This window comes from Scyliorhinus torazame, chromosome 11 (assembly GCF_047496885.1).
Source record: "Scyliorhinus torazame isolate Kashiwa2021f chromosome 11, sScyTor2.1, whole genome shotgun sequence".
Taxonomy (NCBI): domain Eukaryota; kingdom Metazoa; phylum Chordata; class Chondrichthyes; order Carcharhiniformes; family Scyliorhinidae; genus Scyliorhinus; species Scyliorhinus torazame.
Window position 1 is genome coordinate 246018001 of NC_092717.1, and position 19901 is coordinate 246037901.

The 19901-nt window shown below is 48.8% G+C and overlaps 1 protein-coding gene across 2 annotated transcripts in view; it reads right to left on the reverse strand.

The window, feature by feature from the left end:
• Positions 1–10314: 10314 nt before the first annotated feature.
• Positions 10315–19901, reverse strand: part of ttc39c (tetratricopeptide repeat domain 39C) — a 163216-nt gene continuing 153629 nt past the window's right edge. For both annotated transcript variants that reach the window (XM_072468520.1, XM_072468521.1), the window contains 3 exons: positions 18908–19012; positions 13979–14017; positions 10315–12378 (listed from right to left, as the gene is read on the reverse strand). In XM_072468520.1, coding sequence (XP_072324621.1) covers positions 12289–12378; positions 13979–14017; positions 18908–19012 — 234 coding nt within the window. In that variant the 3' untranslated portion in view covers positions 10315–12288. The remainder of the gene's footprint in view (positions 12379–13978; positions 14018–18907; positions 19013–19901) is intronic.

A 19901-nucleotide genomic window follows, 5' to 3' on the forward strand; every position in this document is an offset into this window, starting at 1 on the left:
TCAGCGCCACGTGAGCATGGCCCCGCCCCGGCCTCCCAATCACTCCCAGCCCCGCCCCTAACTTGGAAATCACGACCCGCCCCGGCCTGTCAATCACTCCCAGCCTCGCCCCCGGCCTGTCAATCACTCCCTGTCCCGCTCCTGGCCTGCCAATCACTCCCAGCCCCACCCCCAGACTGCCAATAAGTCCCAGCTCCGCTCCCAGCCTGCCAACCACTCCGAGCCCCACCCTCGGCCTGTAAATCACTCCAGGTCCCACCACCGGCCTGCCAATCACTTCCAGCCCCGCCCCACAATCAATCCCACCCCGCCCCCGGCCTGCCAGTCACTTCCAGCTCCGCCCCCAACCTGTCAATCACTCCCAGCCCCGCCCCCAGCCTGACAATCACTCCCAGCCACACCCTGGCCAGTCAATCACTCTCTGCACCGCCCCCGGCCTGCCAATCACTCCCAGCCACGCCCCTAATCACTCCTTGCCAGCAGCCTGCCAATCACTCACTGCCCAGACTCAGCCTGCCAATCATTCACAGTCCCGCCCCCAATCTTTGCCAACCCCCCCCAGCCTGCCAATCACTCCTCTCCCCACCCCACCCCAGTCTCATTCACCACCCCACAGCCAATCATTCCCCACCCCGCCCCCAGCCGCCAATCACTTCCAGCCCTGCCCCCAATCACACCCCACCCCGCCCCCAGCCACCAATCATTCCCACCCCCGCCCCCAATCACACCCCACCCCGAGCCGCCAATCACTCCCACCCCCGCCCCCAATCACACCCCACCCCGCCCCCAGCCACCAATCATTCTCACCCCCGCCCCCAGTCACACCCCACCCCGAGCCGCCAATCACTCCCACCCCCGCCCCCAATCACACCCCACCCCACCCCCAGCCGCCAATCACTCCCACCCCTGCCCCCAATCACACCCCACCCCGCCCCCACCCTGCCAATCATTCACAGCAGATGATACCAAATTAGGTGTGAGGGTGAATTGTGACGAGGATGCAGGGATCCTCCAGCAAGATCTGGACAGGTTGGGAGAGTGGGCAAACCAATGGCAGATGCAGTACAATTTGGATAAGTGTGAGGTTATTCATTTTGGAAGCAAAAACAGGACGGCAGATTATTTTATTACGCTCCTGTATTATCTTGATGGACTACGGAGTTTAATATGTATTACTCAAACCTTGGTTACTGATGAGGTCGATGAAGAAGACTCAAACTCGTCCAGTAGTAACAAAAGGTTTATGAAATGAAAAATGAAATGAAAATCGCTTATTGTCACAAGTAGGCTTCAAATGAAGTTACTGTGAAAAACCCCTAGTCACCACATTCTGGCGCCTGTTCGGGGAGGCTGGTACGGGTTTATTGAGTAACTATAACAATAATTGCATGAGTTCTTTACTTTAACATTGATACTAATGATAAGAACAAAGAACAAAGAAAAGTACAGCACAGGAACAGGCCCTTCGGCCCTCCAAGCCTATGCCGACCATGCTGCCCGACTAAACTACAATCTTCTACACTTCCTGGGTCCGTATCCCTCTATTCCCATCCTATTCATGTATTTGTCAAGATGCCCCTTAAATGTCACTATCGTCCCTGCTTCCACCACCTCCTCCGGTAGCGAGTTCCAGGCACCCACTACCCTCTGTGTAAAAAAACTTGCCTCGTACATCTACTCTAAACCTATGCCCCCTAGTAATTGACCCCTCTACCCTGGGGGAAAGCCTCTGACTATCCACTCTGTCTATGCCCCTCATAATTTTGTAGACCTCTATCAAGTTGCCCCTCAGCCTCCGTCGTTCCAGTGAGAACAAACCGAGTTTATTCAACCGCTCCTCATAGCTAATGCCCTCCATACCAGGCAACATTCTGGTAAACCTCTTCTGCACCCTCTCTAAAGCCGCCACATCCTTCTGGTAGTGTGGTGACCAGAATTGAACACTATACTCCAAGTGTGGCCTAACTAAGGTTCTGTACAGGTTAACAAGGTCTAACTACAGTAACTATACGTAACTTCACTAACCATCTGAACTAATCTGATACTGCCCTGGTCACAGTACACCCAAAAGAGAGAGAGACCCAATGTGGTTTCTTTTATACCCCCGTTGGTCCGGCCCTCTAGTGATCATGTGGTGCTATTGATTACACATTAATCCCTTATGTACATGCACATACAGAGATCACTACATCCCCCTTTTTTTCTTGTTACATATTTTCTGTATGTTGTAAAGAAAATTGAACAAACATAATGGATGCAGTTTGCAAATGCATTACATAAAATCAATGAGTTAGTCCGTCAAATGTTAACATATTTAGTCTTTTAGTTTTTTAAAAAATTTGCTTGAAACAGATAGATAAATGATGATATGTACAAGTTGTGATGATATTGATGATTATACAAAGCCAATGAAGGTAAGCATGCAGGTGCAGCAGGCGGTAAAGAAGGCTAATGGTATGTTGGCCTTCATTGCAAGAGGTTTTGAGTTTAGAAGCAGGGATGTGTTGCTGCAATTGTACAGGGCCTTGGTGAGGCCACGCTTGGAATATTGTGTGCAGTTTTGGTCTCCTTCTCTGAGGAAGGATGTTCTTGCTCTCGAGGGAGTGCAGTGAAGCTTTACCAGATTGATTCCAGGGATGGCGGGACTGTCATATGAGGAGAGATTGACGAGGTTGGGATTGTTCTCGCTGGAGTTCAGAAGAATGAGGGGGGATCTCACAGAGACTTATAAAATTCTAACAGGACTAGACAGGGTAGATGCAGGGAAGATGTTACCAATGATAGGTGTGTCCAGAACCAGGGGTCACAGCCTGAAGATTCAGGGTAAACCATTTCGGACAGAGATGAGGAGACACTTCCGATGGCGGCTATGAAGGAGTAAGTTGCATACTTGGTGGCTTCCGCTCTGGCCGGGCTTTTGGACCTTTCCCCCCCCCCCCGACTTTTTCGTGGCTGAGTTTTGATTTTGAAAGTGCGGACATTCAAGCACAGTGGTGCATGGAACGGAGAACCCCAAGGGACCGCAAGGGAAGAAATAGAAAGATAAGCAAGGGCTAGGTAGAAGTGGCTGCTGAAGCTAACAAGGCCGAGGTTCGGACCCCTGCTGCGATGGCCCAACCATCGATGGAGGAGCTGATGCAGGTCGTCCAAGAGGGCTTTGCCAGAAACGAGATTGTCTCGACCCAACAAAGGAGTCGATTGATCGGATGGAACGCAGGCTGGATGCCCAGGATCGGACGATCCAGAAGTTGGAGAAAGCACCAAACGGTGGTCGAGCTGGAGGTGGGGATGCTGAAGGATCAGCAGAAAAGGCTGTTAGAAAAGCTGGAAGAGCTGGAGAACAGCGTACGCCAGCAGAACTTAAGAACTGTCGGTCTCCCTGAAGGGGCTGAGGGGGCTGATGCGGGCGCTTTTGTGGTAAATATGTTCCAGAAGCTTCTGGGGGAGGGGGCTTTTCCCCAGCCGTTGGAGGTGGACGGGGCGTACAGAGCGAAGGCGAGGAAGCCACTGCCGGGGGACCCCCCAAGGGCGATGGTGGTCCAGTTCCACAGATTTCTGGACAAAGAGTGTGTCCTCCAGTGGGTTAAACGTATCAGGAGCTGCAAGTGGGACAATAGCATATTGCGTATCTATCAGGACCTGAGTGTGGAGGTGGCCAGAAGGAGGGCAGGCTTCAGGCAAGTGAAGGAGATCCTGTTTAGAGGAAAGTGAAATTCGGGCTCCTCTACCCGGCGCGCCTCTGGGTCACTCATGGGGACCAGCACCACTACTTCGAGTCGCCTGAAGGGGCGATGGACTTTGCCAAGAAGGGGGGTCTGGCGCAGAACTGAGAACTTTTTGGACTTAAGCGGCGGTATCTTTCTCCTTTCTTGAACTATGTATATATGGCTTGATTGTTGCCTGTTTTCTGTCTTTGAAGTTCGGGTGAAGATGGGGGAGTAAAAGATATTCGTTTTTTGTCGTTTTTTTCCGGTGTTTTGATGGGGGTGGTTGGTGGTTTCAATAGGCGGGGGGGGGGAGGGAGGGAACAATAGATGAGAGACTTTGTGGTGCCGGACGCGAGGGTCACCAGGCTAGCTGGGTGAGCTAGTCCACAGAAGCACAGTGGGGGGTGGGGGTGTATTGGTTCAATACAGGGCAGGGGTTGAGTTGTAGGGTGATGTTGCTGGGGGGGGGGTAGTTACTCTGCTGACGAGGGAGGGACTTGGGTTCGGGGACGGAGAGGAGGGCGGGGGCTGCCTGGAGGTGGGAAGTTGACGCGGCGCATGGGCGGAGGGGGGGGGTGCGGGCCCAGGAAGGGGTATGGCTGATCGGCGGGGGGGGGGGGGGGGACACACGGTGCCCCCCAACCAGGCTGATCACCTGGAACGTTAGAGGGCTGAATGGGCCTGTCAAGAGGGCCCGTGTGTTTGCACACCTGAGGGTTCTGAAGGCGAACGTGGTGATGTTGCAAGAGACACACTTGAAGTGGCGGATCAAGTTAGGCTGAGGAAGGGTTGGGTCAGTCAGGTCTTCCATTCGGGGCTGGATACCAAGACGAGAGGGGTGGCGATTTTAATTAGTAAGCGGGTGCAATTCCAGGCGGGCAGTATAGTCACGGGGGGGGGGGGCGCGTTATGTCATGGTGAGCGGTAAGCTGGAGGGGAGGAAGGTGGTATTGGCTAATGTCTATGTGCCGACTGGGACTATGTTGAATTAATTAAGAGGGTACTGGGGAAGATACCGGATCTGGACTCGCACAAGCTGGTGATGGGAGGGGATTTTAATACGGTTATCGACCCCGGCCTGGACCGGTCGTGGTCAAAAAGAGGGAGGGTGCCAGCAATGGCAAAGGAGCTGATAGGGGGCGGTATTCTCCCCCCCCCCACACCCCCCGGGTGGGAGAATCGCCAGGGCGCCGCGTGAATCGTGCCACGCCATCCCGACCCCCGCGCTTGATTCTCCCACTCCCCCGAAACCAGCGCCGTGCGAATCGTGCCGGGCCGCTCGGCGAATTGCCGCAAACGGTGAGCGGCGATTCTCCGGCCCAGACGGACTGAGCGGCTGGCGAAAAAAGTGACAGTCCCGCTGGCGCCGTTCTAGCCTGCTCTCGGGCCGGCGGGTCCTGGGGCTTCAAGGGCCGGGTGCGGCCTGTGGGGGGGGTTCCAACCCCGGGGAGGCCCTCCGGTGTGGCCTGGCCCGCAAACAGGGCCCACCGATCGGTGGGCTGGCCTCTCTGTCAGCGGGCCTCCTTTCTTCCGTGGGCAAACCTGTATCAATGGGCCATTTTTGTGCGGGGCGGCCTGGGGGTGGACGGCCACTGCGCATGAGCTAGTTGCCGCCGGCCCAAGGCCCCGGCCCTGTAAATCGCGCGACGCCCCTGCTAGCCCCACGGAGGGCAGAGAATAGGGGTCTGGGAACGGGCGCCGACGCCGGAGTAAAACTCTACGGTTTTTACCCCGGCGTCAGCACTTACTCCCGTTGGGAGAATCCCGACCAGGGTTCATGGAGCAGATGGGGGGGAATCGACCCATGGAGGTTTAGGCAGCCGACGGTTAGGGAGTTTTCTTTCTACTCACATGTATATAAAGTTTATTCCCAGATCGATTTTTCTCATTTTGAGTAGGGATCTGCTGGCGGGGGTGGTGGACACGGGGTACTCGGCCATCACTATTTCGGACCATGCCCCACATTGGGTGGAACCGCAGGTTAGTGAGGAGAGCTTCCAGTGCCCGGAGTGGCGATTGGACGTGGGCCTGTTGGCGGTGTGTGAGAGAGTAAGGAAGTGCATGCTGGACTTCCTGCAGGTCAATCCGAGCTCATAGTGGCAGGACGGATAGGGCAGAGACGGACCGACTGATTAAGGAGATCCTACGGATAGATAAGAGGTATGCGGTGACCCCAGCTGTTAAGGGAGCATCGGAGGCCGCAGGCTGAGTTTGGGGTGCTGTCCACGGGCAAGGCAGTGGAGCAGCTTAGAAAGGCGAGGGGGACGCTGTATGAATATGGGGAGAAGGCCAGCAGAATGCTGACACAGCAGTTGAGGAAGAACGAGACAGCCAGGGCAATTGATAAGGTGGTCGACGGAGATGGGAACCTGGTAGGGGATTCAGCTGGGCTAAACAGGGCGTTCAGGGACTTCTATAGCGGACTCTATCGCTCGGAACCCCCACGGGGCACGAGGAGATGAAACGCTTTCTGGACGGGTTGACCTTCCCAAGGGTGGGTAGGGAGCTGGTGGACGAGGTGGGGGCTCCGATTAAGGCCGAAGAAATATCTGAGGGCTTGAAGGCAATGCAGTCAGGTAAAGCTCCGGGGCCGGATGGATTTTGGTAGAATTTTACAAGAAATTTTCGGGGATATTAGGGACGTTGCTGGTCAAGGTTTTTAACGAGGCGAGCGATAGAGGGGTGCTGCCCCCGATGATGTCACAGGCCACCATTTTGTTAATATTGAAGCGGGACAAGAACCCGGAGCTATGTGGGTCCTATAGGCCCATCTCGTTGCATAATGTGGACGCTAAGTTGTTGGCCAAAGTGTTGGCCTCCAGGATTGAAGATTGTGTGCCGGAGGTGATTACGGAGGACCAAACCGAATTTGTCAAGGGTAGGCAGTTGGTGGCCAATATAAGAAGGTTGCTTAATGTGATTATCATGCCCCCGGAGAGAAGGGAAGTTGAGGTAGTTGTGGCCATGGATGCAGAGAAGGCGTTTGACCGGGTAGAGTGGGACCATCTATGGGAGGTGCTGGGACGGTTTGGGTTTGGTAGGGGCTTTATCGACTGGGTCAGGCTGTTGTACCAGGTCCCGGGACCTAGTGTAAGGGCGAACAAGACGACCTCGGACTATTGTAGGCTGTACCAGGGGACAAGACAGGGATGTCCTCTCGCCCCACTGCTGTTTGCGTTAGCCATAGAGCCGCTGGCAATTGCTTTGAGAGCTTCTAGGGGCTGGATAGGGCTGGTTCGGGGCCGATGGAGCATAGGGTATCGCTGTATGTGGATGACCTACTCCTATATGTAGCAGATCCAGGGGCAGGGATGAGGGAGATTATGGCGATTCTGGGGGAATTTGGCCGGTTTTCGGGATACAAACTGAATATGACGAAGAGTCAGATGTTCGTAGTCCAGGCAAGGGGTCAGGAGGGCCGGCTGGGGGAGTTACCGTTCAGGTTAGTGGGGGACAATTTTAAATATCTGGTGATACAAGTGGCGCGCGACTAGGGCCGGTTACACAAGTTGAACTTGTCCCGGCTGGTGGAGCAGATGAGGGGCGAGTTTCGGAGATGAGATGTGCTCCCGCTGTCACTGGCAGGGAGGGTGCAGACGGTTAAGATGACGATATTGGTGAGATTTTTATTTGTGTTCCAATGCCTCTCGATTTTCATACCGATTTTTATGAGGATGAACAAAATCATTCTGGGCTTTGTTTGGGCGGGTAAGACCCCACAGGTGAAAAAGGTGATGCTCGAGAGGAATCGGGGGGAGGGGGGGGGGCTTGCCCTGCCAAATTTTAGTAATTATTACTGGGCGGCCAATATTGCGATGATAAGGAAGTGGGTCGTGGGGACGGGGTTGGCTTGGGAGCGCATGGAAGCGGCCTCATGCAGGGGCACCAGCTGATAACGGCACCGTTGCCATTCCCGCCGGCAAGATATTCCACCAGTCCCGTGGTGGTGGCGGCCCTGAGGATCTGGGGTCAGTAGAGGAGATTCGTTGGTGCATCGGTTTGGTCCCCAATATGTGCCAACCATCGGTTCACTCCGGGGAGCTTGGATGGGGGATTTCGGGTATGGCAAAGGGAAGGAATTGAGAAGATGGGGGACCTGTTTCTGGAAGGGAGCTTCCCCAGCTTGAGGGCGCTGGAGGAGAAGTTTGGGTTGGCAGCAGGGAATGATTTCAGATATCTACAGGTGCGGGACTTTCTACGTAGGCAGGTATCATCCTTCCCACTCCTGCCACTAAGAGGGATTCAAGATAGGGTAGTGTCTAGGGGCTGGGTGGGGGAGGGGAGCGTCTTGGACATCTACAAAGAATTAATGGGGACGGAGGAGATGCATATAGAGGAGCTGAAGCGTAAGTGGGAGGAGGAACTGGGGGGTGAGATGGTGGACGGCCTATGGGCGGAGGCGCTGAGCAGGGTCAATGCGACCGCTATATGCGCAAGGCTCAGCTTGATTCAATTTAAGGTGGTGCACATGACAGCGGCCCGGATGAGTAGTTTTTTGGGGTGGAAGACAAGTGTGTCAGGTGTGCAGGTGGACCAGCGAACCATGTCCACATGTTCTGGGCATGCCCAAAACCTAGGGGATATTGGCAAGGGTTTGCGGATCTCATGTCCAGGGTATTGAAGACAAGGGTGGAAATGAGTCCAGGGGTAGCGATCTTTGGGGTGTTGGAAGACCCGGGTGTTCAGGAGGAGAGAGAGGCAGATGTTCTGGCCTTTTCCTCTTTGGTAGCCCGGCGACGGATACTACTGGCTTGGAGGGAGTCTAGGCCTCCAAAGTCAGAGGCCTGGTTAACCAACCGAGCTTTCTCGGCCTGGAAAAGATCAAGTTCGCCTTGAGAGGGTCGGTGTCAGGGTTCGCCGGACTTCTTTGCGGAAAATTCATCGTCAGCAGGGGCGGGGGGGGGTTAGGGGAGTATAGAGTAAGGGGTTAAATAGGCGGGCCTTGGAGGGACGGAGGTTGCTTTTTGACTATTGTTCTTTGTACTCTATTGTTTTTGCACTGTGGTTGTTTGTTCTGCCAAAAATACCTCATTAAAATTGTTTGTTAAACAGAGATAAGGACACACTTCTTCACAGAGTGGTGAGCCTGTGGAATTCATTTCCACAGGAAGTAGTTATGCTAAAACTTTGAATATATTCAAGAGGCGGCTGGATATAGCACTTGGGGAGAATAGGATCATAGGCTATGGGGAGAAAGCAGGATTAGGCTACTGAGTTCGATGATCAGCCATGATGGTGATGAATGGCGGAGCAGGCTCGAAGGGCCAAAAGGCCTCCTCCGACTCCTATCTTCTATGTATCTATGTATTCTCTGCCCCACCCCCACCTGCCAATCATTCTCCACCCCGCCCCCAGCCTGCCAATCACTCCCTGCCCGGCTCCCGGCCTGCCAATCACTCCCCGCCCCGCCCTGAAGTCTGCCAATTACTCTCAGCCCCGCCCCCAGACTGCCAATCACTCCCGTCCTGCCACTCACTCTCAACCCTGCCCCAGCCTACCAATCGCCCGCCCTGCCCCGACCCCAGTCTGCCACTCACTCGCACCCCCACCCCGCCCCTGACAATCACTCTCAGCCCCGCCAATCACTCTGCCCCCCCAGCCTGTCAATCTCTTCCCCCCCCCCCCCCCCCCCCCCGCCTGTCACTCACTCCCCATCCCTCCAGCCGGATGTCAGATTTTTCAATGGCTGCTTCCCGCCCCTCTGCCCTGAGCAGGTGTGCAGCGCTCACAATACCAGCTCTGTCATTTCCTCAAAAAAATCAATTAAGGCCAGCCAAGCAAGATTGTTCCTTTTGAAACCTATACTATTGCTCACCATATTGTTAATTTTTGGATGTTTTTCTATCATCTCCTTAGTAAAGATTCCATTATTCCTTTCCACCCATGTTGATATAATTCTCTGGACAGATTCTGTCTCCCTTCTTAAATATAGGAATTACATTAGCTATCTGCCAGTTTGCTCGCATTATGCCTATCCATTACATATGCCTGGAAATACCAAAGCAAACTAATTAAGATTTCTGTCAACTCTGTTGCTACCTGTGGGATTGTCCTAACTATCGCTTGATGGTTGATTCCATTCCCATCTGACTGGCAATGATGAATAAGTAATAAATTTCAACTTTGCCTGCAATGCTCACAACATCGGGAATAAATTGGACCCAAGTCCAATTGTTTAATTTGGAAATGAAACACAAAATTTTGGATCGGATAGGCAGCTGAAGAGCGGCTCGGTGGCGCAGTGGTTAGCACAGCTGCCGCGCGGCGCCGAGGTCCCAGGTTCAATCCCAGCTCCGGGTCATTGTCCGTGTGGAGTTCGCACATTCTCCCCGTGTCTGCGTGGGTCTCACCACAACCCAAAGATGTGCAGGTTCGGTGGATTGGCCACGCTAAATTGCCCCTTAATTGGAAAAAAAATAATTGGGTACTCTAAATTTATTTAAACAAAAGGATAGGCAGCTGAAATTAAACTAACACAGAATATGATGTATATACAGTAATATGGAATCTTGCACAATAGTTAGAATAGTGCTATGCTCAGAAATAACAGTTTAATGTACTGATTTCCCCCCCCCCCCAGATATGATCAAACATTTTGAACCACAAGTGATCTGGACACGTCTTTTTTTTAATACAGCTGAGTAATAGCAGTCTACATAGTCAAAAATACAGTGACAGTTTTTCATCACCATCCAGTTAGTCAACATTTCCACTCATACACAATGAACAGATCCAGTTCTCAATCCCAACCTCAAAGAGCATCACAGAAACAGTGAGTGATGGGCAAGCACAAGTGCTCGTTCCCTTTGTAATCAAGTCACTTGTCACTGCAAGGTGAACAAATTCTTCCTCCATTTATGAAAGATACCACGACCAGGGACGCATTAATTTCTTGGATAATTTCCATTCAATTCATTAACATTTTTGTAATTATTTTTCAATTTTCCCTTCTGAGCAATGTGTACACCAGGACAAAAATGTTGATAACATTCTCCAGTGTAAGCAATTTGGAAAACTCACATTACATTACTTTATCACATTACTCGATGTCAAACAGCTCAGTTATTTAATTCTACTGTTAAAATAAAACAAAAATAGCCACATTATAGAATTATACAACCATGTAAATAAGGGGGTAAAAATCCTAGGATCGCAAATTTGGAAACAGAGGACAAGATTCCAAATTACAAATAAAATACTTGCTGAGCAACAGCCTGAAAATCCACAAATAAATAAAAGTTCAAGTGAGCATCTCCAAGGAGTTGCTTCGTCACACAGAAAGACCCCAGATCTGTGCCAAGTCAACTGGCCAATTGGACAAGGTACCAGACGGCAACCAGCGCCTATAGAATCGAAGCAGCAAGCTTGAGGAAATGGCAAAAATCGGCGCAATAAACATTGATGGCTACTGGACAATTCACACAAAGTATAATTCAGGAACGATGTATCCTTTTTGATTTTATTGCCATTAGATCATGCCTCAGATTTTAATAGGGATTTATAAAAAATACATTTTAAAATGAAACGTGACAGTGCTCGCCTGTGACTTCCGCATCAAAGTGATATATTCTTATTCAATGGCTCACATCTCTGATAATGGTGCATAAATAACTTGGCATAGGCACAATCTAACAGAATAAAATCTTGTTCACCCTGATGAAATGCTATTAACAGTAGATACAAACGTCATAATATGACAAAACAAATGACAAAGTAGATAATTAGACACTGAGATGCTACAAGACAATTTCATTTGTCCATTATCTTGTTTCCCAGAGATATCCTTTAAAAATGTATGAATTTCACAATTTTTTCATTTCTTTTACATCTGATCTACAACTGAGGTATTTGGATTTTTTTTAAAAAGTGTACCAGAAGATCTGAAAGAACATCTTAGTGTAGTGGCATCACAGGATTAAACAAGCTTTTCAAAAAAAAGACCTGTAGATACTGCATCTATCCTTCATAATTAACAAACTATCCTGAGCAGAAATGAACTTGAGTCCTTTGCTGCTGGTGTTCTGTGGGGTCTGATACAAAAGGGAGTTTAAAAAGTGCTAACAAAATTTTACACATCTTAAAATAATAGTGGTGTTAAAGCTAGGCAAATTAAAAAATACAACTAGTGCAACAAAAATATGGCTATTAACAGGCAAAAGCCATGAACACTTTTTCCTCCCTGAACTTCTGCTGCTTCAACCGAAGCACATTTAGAATCTGCCCCAGTGTGTGAATAGGCTCTGTGCTTTAAACTGCACTGATATTAGAGTTAGCTCTAAATTGAACTACAGTCATTAAAGTGGGAAAAAAAGCAAGGTCACTTGATAATCCTTGGAACCCCTAAGCCTCCTCCTGTTTAACTACCTATAATAAAGAAGCAACAGCTTCAATGCATCTCTCATTTATCAGTGAATCTGCCCCTACACATCCAAAGACATTCTACATGCTTAGGTTTAATGCAGTCTTCATGAGCTCAGACCAACCACTCTACGTCCTTTGCTGTTTAGTTACAGCATAAAGTGCAGGAACTGATTTAAGTTCAATCACATGTGCACTGAAGATGATTCCCGTTTGGCAAAGATCACTGTGGAACAACTTCTTTCAATGATGCTAATGCAGTATGAATACGCACATGAAGACGGTTTTCAAAATCATAACCAGCAAACTCTTCCTGTAGAGGAACAAAATGAGAATTAACTGCCATGGGCAAAATGTATTCTTCTCAATCACCAATATCCACAAAAGATTACTTGTATTCAATTATGATACTGATAATAATGGGATTAAATTCAATATCAAGCATTTTCACCCACCAATGCAATATCCACAAGTAGAAAATGAAACATAATTGAAAATACACCATTGAATAATAAGAATAATGATCGCTTATTGTCACAAGTAGGCTTCAATGAAGTTACTGTGAAAAGCCCCTAATCCCAAAAAGATTGCTTCCCTGTAACATTTACACAGTCAGTACTTATTGTGTAAAGTTGCTTCAGGATTTTTTGAAAAATACAATTAAACAGAGGGGAAATATACCGTAAATGGCAAAAATCTTATAGAAAGTCAGAGCGATATGGGTGTACATGTCCACAGATCTTTGAAAGTGGCAACACAAGTAAGTGGACAAGGTAGTCAAGAAAGCATACAGAATGCTTGCCTTCATTGGACGGGGCATCGGGTATAGAAACTGGCAAGTCATGCTGCAGTTGTATAGAACCTTGGTAAGGCCGCACTTGCAATACTGCGCACAATTCTGGTTGCCACACTACCAGAAGGACGTGGAGGTTTTGGAAAGGGTGCAGAGGAGGTTTACCAGGATGTTGCCTGGTCTGGAGGGTGTTAGCTATGCGGAGAGGCTAAATAGACTCGGATTGTTTTCATTAGAACGACGGTAGTTGAGGGGTGACCTGATAGAGGTCTACAAGATTATGAGGGGCATGGATAGAGTGGATGAACAGGTACTCTTTCCTGAGTGGACAGGTCAGTCACCAGGGGGCATAGGTTGAGAGGAGATGTGCGAGGCAGGTTTTTTATGCAGAGGGTGGTGAGTGCCTGGAACGCATTGCCAGGGGAGGTTGTGGAAGCTGATACATTAACGGCGTTCAAAAGGCATCTTGACAAATACATGGTAGGATGGGTATAGAGGGATATGGCACTAAGAAGTGCTGAGGGTTTTGGCCGAGGTTAGTACCATGACCGGTACAGACTTGGAGGGCCGAAGCGCCTGTTCCTGTGCTGTATTTTTCTTTGTTCAGAAGCATCTAGGTGTATCATATCTAGGGAGCGGAGACGGACAGCATGGTCTAAAATCTACCATGTAGAAGGGCAAGGCAGAAGTCACATGGGAACACCATCACCAGCATGCTCTCCTCCAAGCTACACACCATCCCGGTTTGGGGATATATCACCATTCCTTCGCTGTCACTGGGTCAAAACCTTGGAACTCCCTCCCTAACAGCACAGCGGGTGTATCCACACTGCATGGATGCAGTGTTTCAAGGCACCGTCTCAGGGGCAATTAGGGATGGACACTAAATGTTGGCCTAGCCAACCATGTCCACATCCCGTGAAAGAGTTTAAATAAAATTATCCATCCAGATTGGGGTGCATCAAGTTTGTTTAACATGACAAATATTTAGTCATCAAGGAATACATTTTGCAAGGGTAGTTGGTGGTTTGCTTACGGTATTGACATACATGAATTTCACCGGTCAAAAATATCATAACTAAAACAAATATTCATATTGGGTATGGGTTATCCAACTTACCTTGGCTTGGCATAGTAAAGTTCTGCCTTTATCCAAAGTCTATCACAAAAAAAAACACATCATCAATATATCCCTCGACCAAATAGTGCTGTTAAGAGTGCAACTAAAGGTACACTTAAAGATTATCAATTACTTATAAAAATGAATGAAAAATGAAATGAAAATCGCTTATTGTCACAAATAGGCTTCAAATGAAGTTACTGTGAAAAGCCCCTAGTCGCCACATTCCGGCGCCTGTTCGGGGAGGCTGATACGGGAAATTCATGGACTTTGCATGGGAGAAAGGAAGAGGTTCGATGAAAAACAGAAAAATGCCATTCACCCCTTCAAGCATGTTGCTCCATTCAATCAGATCCTGCTTAATTTATACCCTAGGGGCAGCATGGTGGCGCAGTGGTAGCACTGCAGTCTCACGGCGCCGAGGTCCCAGGTTCGATCCCGGCTCTGGGTCACTGTCCATGTGGAGTTTGCACATTCTCCCCGTGTTTACGTGGGTTTTGCCCCCACAACACAAGGATGTGCAAAGTAGGTGGATTGAACACGCTAAATTGCCCCTTAATTGGAAAAAATGAATTGGGTACTCTAAATTTTAAAAATAAAAATAATTTATACCCTAAACCCACATCTGGAGCACAATTTTCAGCTTTCAAAACATATAATTTCTTTTGCATCACCAAGTTTTCTTAAAATTTCAACCATGAGTAAAAGCCACGAAATTAGTGGGATAGACAAATAAAAATAAATCCTGGAACAAAGCTCAGAAAATTAATGTGACTCTCAAAACATTGCATAACATTATAAGCAGTACTGTCAGATCCAGAAACATACAACCATAGTTACTACTTTGTGGTAAAATTCTTTTAAAAAAGCAATTCAGGACTTCTGGTGGTGGCCATGAGGTGAACAGTCGCACACGAGGTGGCTCCCACCTGGGGATTTGTTTTTTTGGCCCTTTCTGCCCAGTTGCTGCAATTATACAGGGCCTTGGTGAGGCCACACCTGGAGTATTGTGTGCAGTTTTGGTCTTCTTATCTGAGGAAGGATGTTCTTGCTATGGAGGGAGCGCAGTGAAGTTTTACCAGACTGATTCCTGGGATGGCGGGACTGACGTACGAGGAGAGATTGAGTCAGTTAGGATTGTATTTGCTGGAGTTCAGAAGAATGAGGGGAGGTTCTCATAGAAACCTATAAAATTCTAGCAGGACTGGACAGTGTAGATGCAGGAAGGATGTTCCCAATGGTGGGTGCATCCAGAACCAGGCGGCATAGTCTGAGGATACGGGGCAGACCATTTAGGACAGAGATGAGGAGAAATTTCATCACCCAGAGTGGTGAGCCTCTGAAATTCATTGCCACAGGAAGTAGTTGAGTCTAAAACATTGTATGGTTTCAAGAGGCAGTTCGATAGAGCACTTCGGGCGAAGAGGATCAAAGGATATGGGGGAAAACGGGATTAGGTTATTCAGTTGGATGATCAGCCATAATCATAATGAATGGCGGACTGGCTCGAAGGGCCGAATGGCCTCCTCTTGCTCCTATTTTTTATATGTTTCTAATTAACAGGTGATCTTTGGGAAGACATTGGTACAGTTCGACAGAAATAGATCCCCTCTAGTGAGTGATGTCTGGGGGGGATACAACACAAGGCGTAAAAAGTTGGGCAAGGCATCTTCATACGATTCAGAAGTCCCTCGAGCCTCAGAAGGGGAGAAAATGGCAGAGGTCTCAGGACGTCAAGGACCCCTCAGTGAATGACCGAGAGGTTGGTGGACTTCTTGTCCGTTGAATTTAGGAAGTAATGACAAACAGTTGCTGAGGATCTGATGAAGATGATTGAGGGGGCTGTGGCACCCAATCATGCGTCCTTGAACAGGTTGGATCAGCAGGTGGAGGTAGAGGGCACGACAATTAAGAAGGTGTAGGAGGCGCTCAATGGACACAACGATCGAGTGTCTCTTTGGAGGCAGAGATGGCATTGTTGGTGGAGGAACAGGAGGCATTAATGGCCAAGATCTGAAAATCGCTCCAGACGACAAACTCTAAGAATTGTTGGGCTGCCTGAGTGGAGGTCCAAGCAATACTCATTACGTTTCTAAGATGTTTAGGAGGTTGATGAGGGGAGTGGGTCTTCTTGACCACCCGAGTTGGATCGGGCCCTTCAATCTCTGAGACAGACGTCCAGACCAGGGGAGCCAAAACGGGCAATTATTGTCCGATTCCATAGGTACCTGGATAAGGAGTGGGTCCTGAGATGGGCGAAGGACAATAGAGAGTGTAGATGGGAGGGCCATCCCATCTGAATGTATCAAGATGTTGGGGCAGAGTTGGCAAGACGGTGTGCGGCATATAAGGCCAAGGCGGTCCTCTAGAAGGGATAAATGGGTTTTGGGATGGTATACCCGGCTGATCTTCCGGTTATCTTCAGAGACAGCTATTTCAACGCACTGGAGGGAGCAAATGACTTTGTTAAGAAACATGGATGATGGGGGGGGGGACTGAAGGGTTTGAGGGCTATGATCTTTTTCGTTTGGCGATTCTGGAGTTCTTCTGTATTTGTATTTTTGTGTGAGATGGTTGTAAAATGGGAGAGTTGTTTTATGGGGTTTGTGTGTAGCTCTCTTGTTTTCTTCCCATGATATTTGGTATTAAAGTTGGGTATGGGTTAAGGGGCTCTTTACTGATTCATTGTGTGAAAGACTTTGATTTTTACCCTAGATGGATTCACCCTGCTAGCGGTTTTGCTAGTTAATGAGAGCGGAGTGGTGGAGATGGCTGCAGCTGGTTATCTATGGTGGGTGGGGGGGGTTTCTTTGGTTGGTTTAGCACACTGGGCTAAATCGCTGGCTTTTAAAGCAGACCAAGGCAGGCCTGCACCACGGTTCGATTCCCGTACCGGCCTCCTCGAACAGGTGCTGGAATGTGGCGACTCGGGGCTTTTCACAGTAACTTCATTGAAGCCTACTTGTTACAATATGCGATTTTCATTTCATTTTCATTTCAGAGAAGGATATTACAGATGGACTTCGAGTTGTTGTCCACGGGGAACGTGGTAAGCAAACTTTGTTGCTCAAGCGGGGTACTTTAGGAGTATGGAGAGAAGGCCAGCTGCTTGTTGGCTTATCAGCTGAGGAGGCAGGCTGCCTCCCGGGAGATAGTTCAGATTAGGGACTAGGGTGATGGATTTTTTTCTGCTCCAGAGAAGATCAATGGGGTGTTTGAGGCCTTTTACTGTGGGCTGCATCAGTCGGAGCCTCAGGAGGAGGATTCGACAATGCACAATTTCTGGATGGGTTGACTTTTCCGGGGTTGGAATGGGAAAGACGACAGGAGCTGCAGGCACCAATTGGACAGGAGGAGATTTTGAACTGTATTCGTTTAATGCAGACCTGTAAAGCATCGGGTGCAAATGGATTCCTGGTCGAGCTTTATAACCAGTTTGTTGGTCTGCAGTTCCACTTCTGCTGGATATGTTCAACGATTCTCTGTCCCGGGGGTGTTGCTAGCCACACTGGCGCAGGCATCGATCCCCTCGAGCTTGAAAAAGGATAAGGATCCCACAGAGTGTGGCCTGTACCGACCTATTTTTCTGTTAAATGCTGACACTAAGCTGTTGGCTCAGGTGTTGGCAACTTGTTTGGGGCCCTGCCTGCCAGGGGGTGTGTTCGGAGGAGCGGACAGCATTTGTTAAAGACCGGCAGTTATCGGTCAACATTAGGATACTCTTGAATGTGGTTCTGTCGCTCTCCTCAGTGGCCGAGCCGGAGGTGATTATCTCGATGGGTACGGAGAAGGCATTTGATCGGGTTGAGTGGAGGTACCTTTTCTTGATTATGGTGCGATTTGGTTTTCGCCCATAAGTTATATCCTGGGTTAGGCTTTTGTATCGGGCCCCCAATGCGAGTGTCCATACCAATGCCCTGAGTTCAGGGTACTTTCAACTGGGCAGGGGTAGGCGGCAGGGGTGTCCATTAGCCCCATTGTTGTTCACCTTAGCAATTGAGCCTCTGGCTATTGCACAGAGGTCGTCTTCTAAGTGGAAGGGGATAGGGCGGGGAGAGAGGGAGCATAGGGGGCCCCTATATGCGGACGATTTGTTGTCATACATTACGGACCCTCGCTCCAATATGGCGGAGATAATGGGGGTGCTCAGGAAGTTTGGTTCCTTTTCAGGGTACAAACTAAACCTGGGCAAGAGTGGATTTTTTCTGGTGAACCCTCCGGGGAGGGGTGCTGATATGGTGAGGCCACCGTTTCACCCGGCAGGACTAGTTTCCGGTATCTGGGAATTCGGGTGGCTCATGACTGGGCCCCGTTCCATAAACTTGACTTGGCCAGCCTGGTTGATGGGGCGAAGGCTGATTTGAATAGGTGGGATGCCCTTCCCTTGCCTTTGGCAGGTAGAGTCCAGACCATGAAGATGAATATTCTCCCAAGGATTTTGTTTCTGCTCCGGTGGCTTTTACTGAGGATATTTTTGGGGGGTCAATAATTCAATATTTATTTGATTAGTGGACCTGGTGGAATATCTGCACTTGGAGACAATCAATTATGGTATGAGGGGGTAGGTGGATGGGTTTTACCCAAGGTGGCAACTGTTCATTATCCTTTTTAAGGAGTTGGTTACCGTCAGCTGTTTGGGGGGGGGGGGGGGGGGGGGGCGGGGTGTTGGTCGGTAGGGTTTTCGCTGGGGGTGAGGGTGGAGGAGACTCCTGGTACGAATCTGGGTGGCTTTGCGTCAAGGACATCTTCTTCTAAAAATGAAAACTTTGTTTGTATAGTCTGAATATTTTGTCTATTATGAATTAAAATTCTTAAATAATTTTTTGTTTAAAAAGCAATTCAGCAAAACAGACAAGATGTTACATTTAGCTAAGTTAGAAACTTGCAGTTTTGACTCATGTTGGACATAGATAAAGCAGCTCCCCATACCTCTGGACTCTCTAACAACAGACATCCAAGCTCATAACAAGCATACGGCTGTATATATGCATTGTTCTGACGACTCAATTCATCTTTTATAGCTAGCTGGAAGAACTGCAAGAAGAAAAAGTTACAATGTGAAAACCATGTCACACATATTGGTGAGTATATTATATATGGGGATATGGTATATTATAACAAACTTTATTACTAATACAGTATTAAAATGTCTTTAACATCTCACAAGAGAAATAGATTACATTTACCCCTTAAACAATACTAATCAGCAGTGACACAGTAACCCTTAACTGCTATCTTTATTCCCACTCAATTAACAAAACCATCTCAGCTCTCAATCCACTTTCAATTATAGTTAGCACGCTGGAGTATCTGTGTACAAAGTTATATGGATATTCTACATGGGAGAAAGAGAGATCTTCTGACACTGCTTTAAAGAAAGAGACCTAACCCTGTCAGAACAATGCAGGATCCCCACCTGAAGTCTTCAGAAACTGTCCTTACAGATGTTTACAGTATGGAAACAGGCCCTTCGGTCCAGCTTGTCCATGCTGCCCAGTTTCTATCACTAAGCTAGTCTCACTTGTCCCCGTATTTGGCCCATATCCCTCTATACCCACCCCGCCCATGTAACTGTCTAACTGCTTTTTAAAGCAAACAGTTGTACTCGTCTCTACCACTGCCTCTGGCAGCTCGTTCCAGATGCGCACCCACTCTGTGTGAAAATATTTCCCCTCTGGTTTCTTTTGTATCTCTCCCCTCTCACCTTAAACCTATGGCCTCTAGTTCTCGACTCCTCTACCTTTGGGAAAAGATGTTGCTTAGTATGCTAGGTCCTCTCATTAATTTCATCATCTCACCAAGCTGAAACACAATGTCTAATTAACTCTACAAAGAACCCCCTTAATACCCCCCAAAGGACAGAGGAGGGAATCTATGCGTTGAGCAGGAAGGAATGGGCATGGTATTAAATGAGTACTTTGTA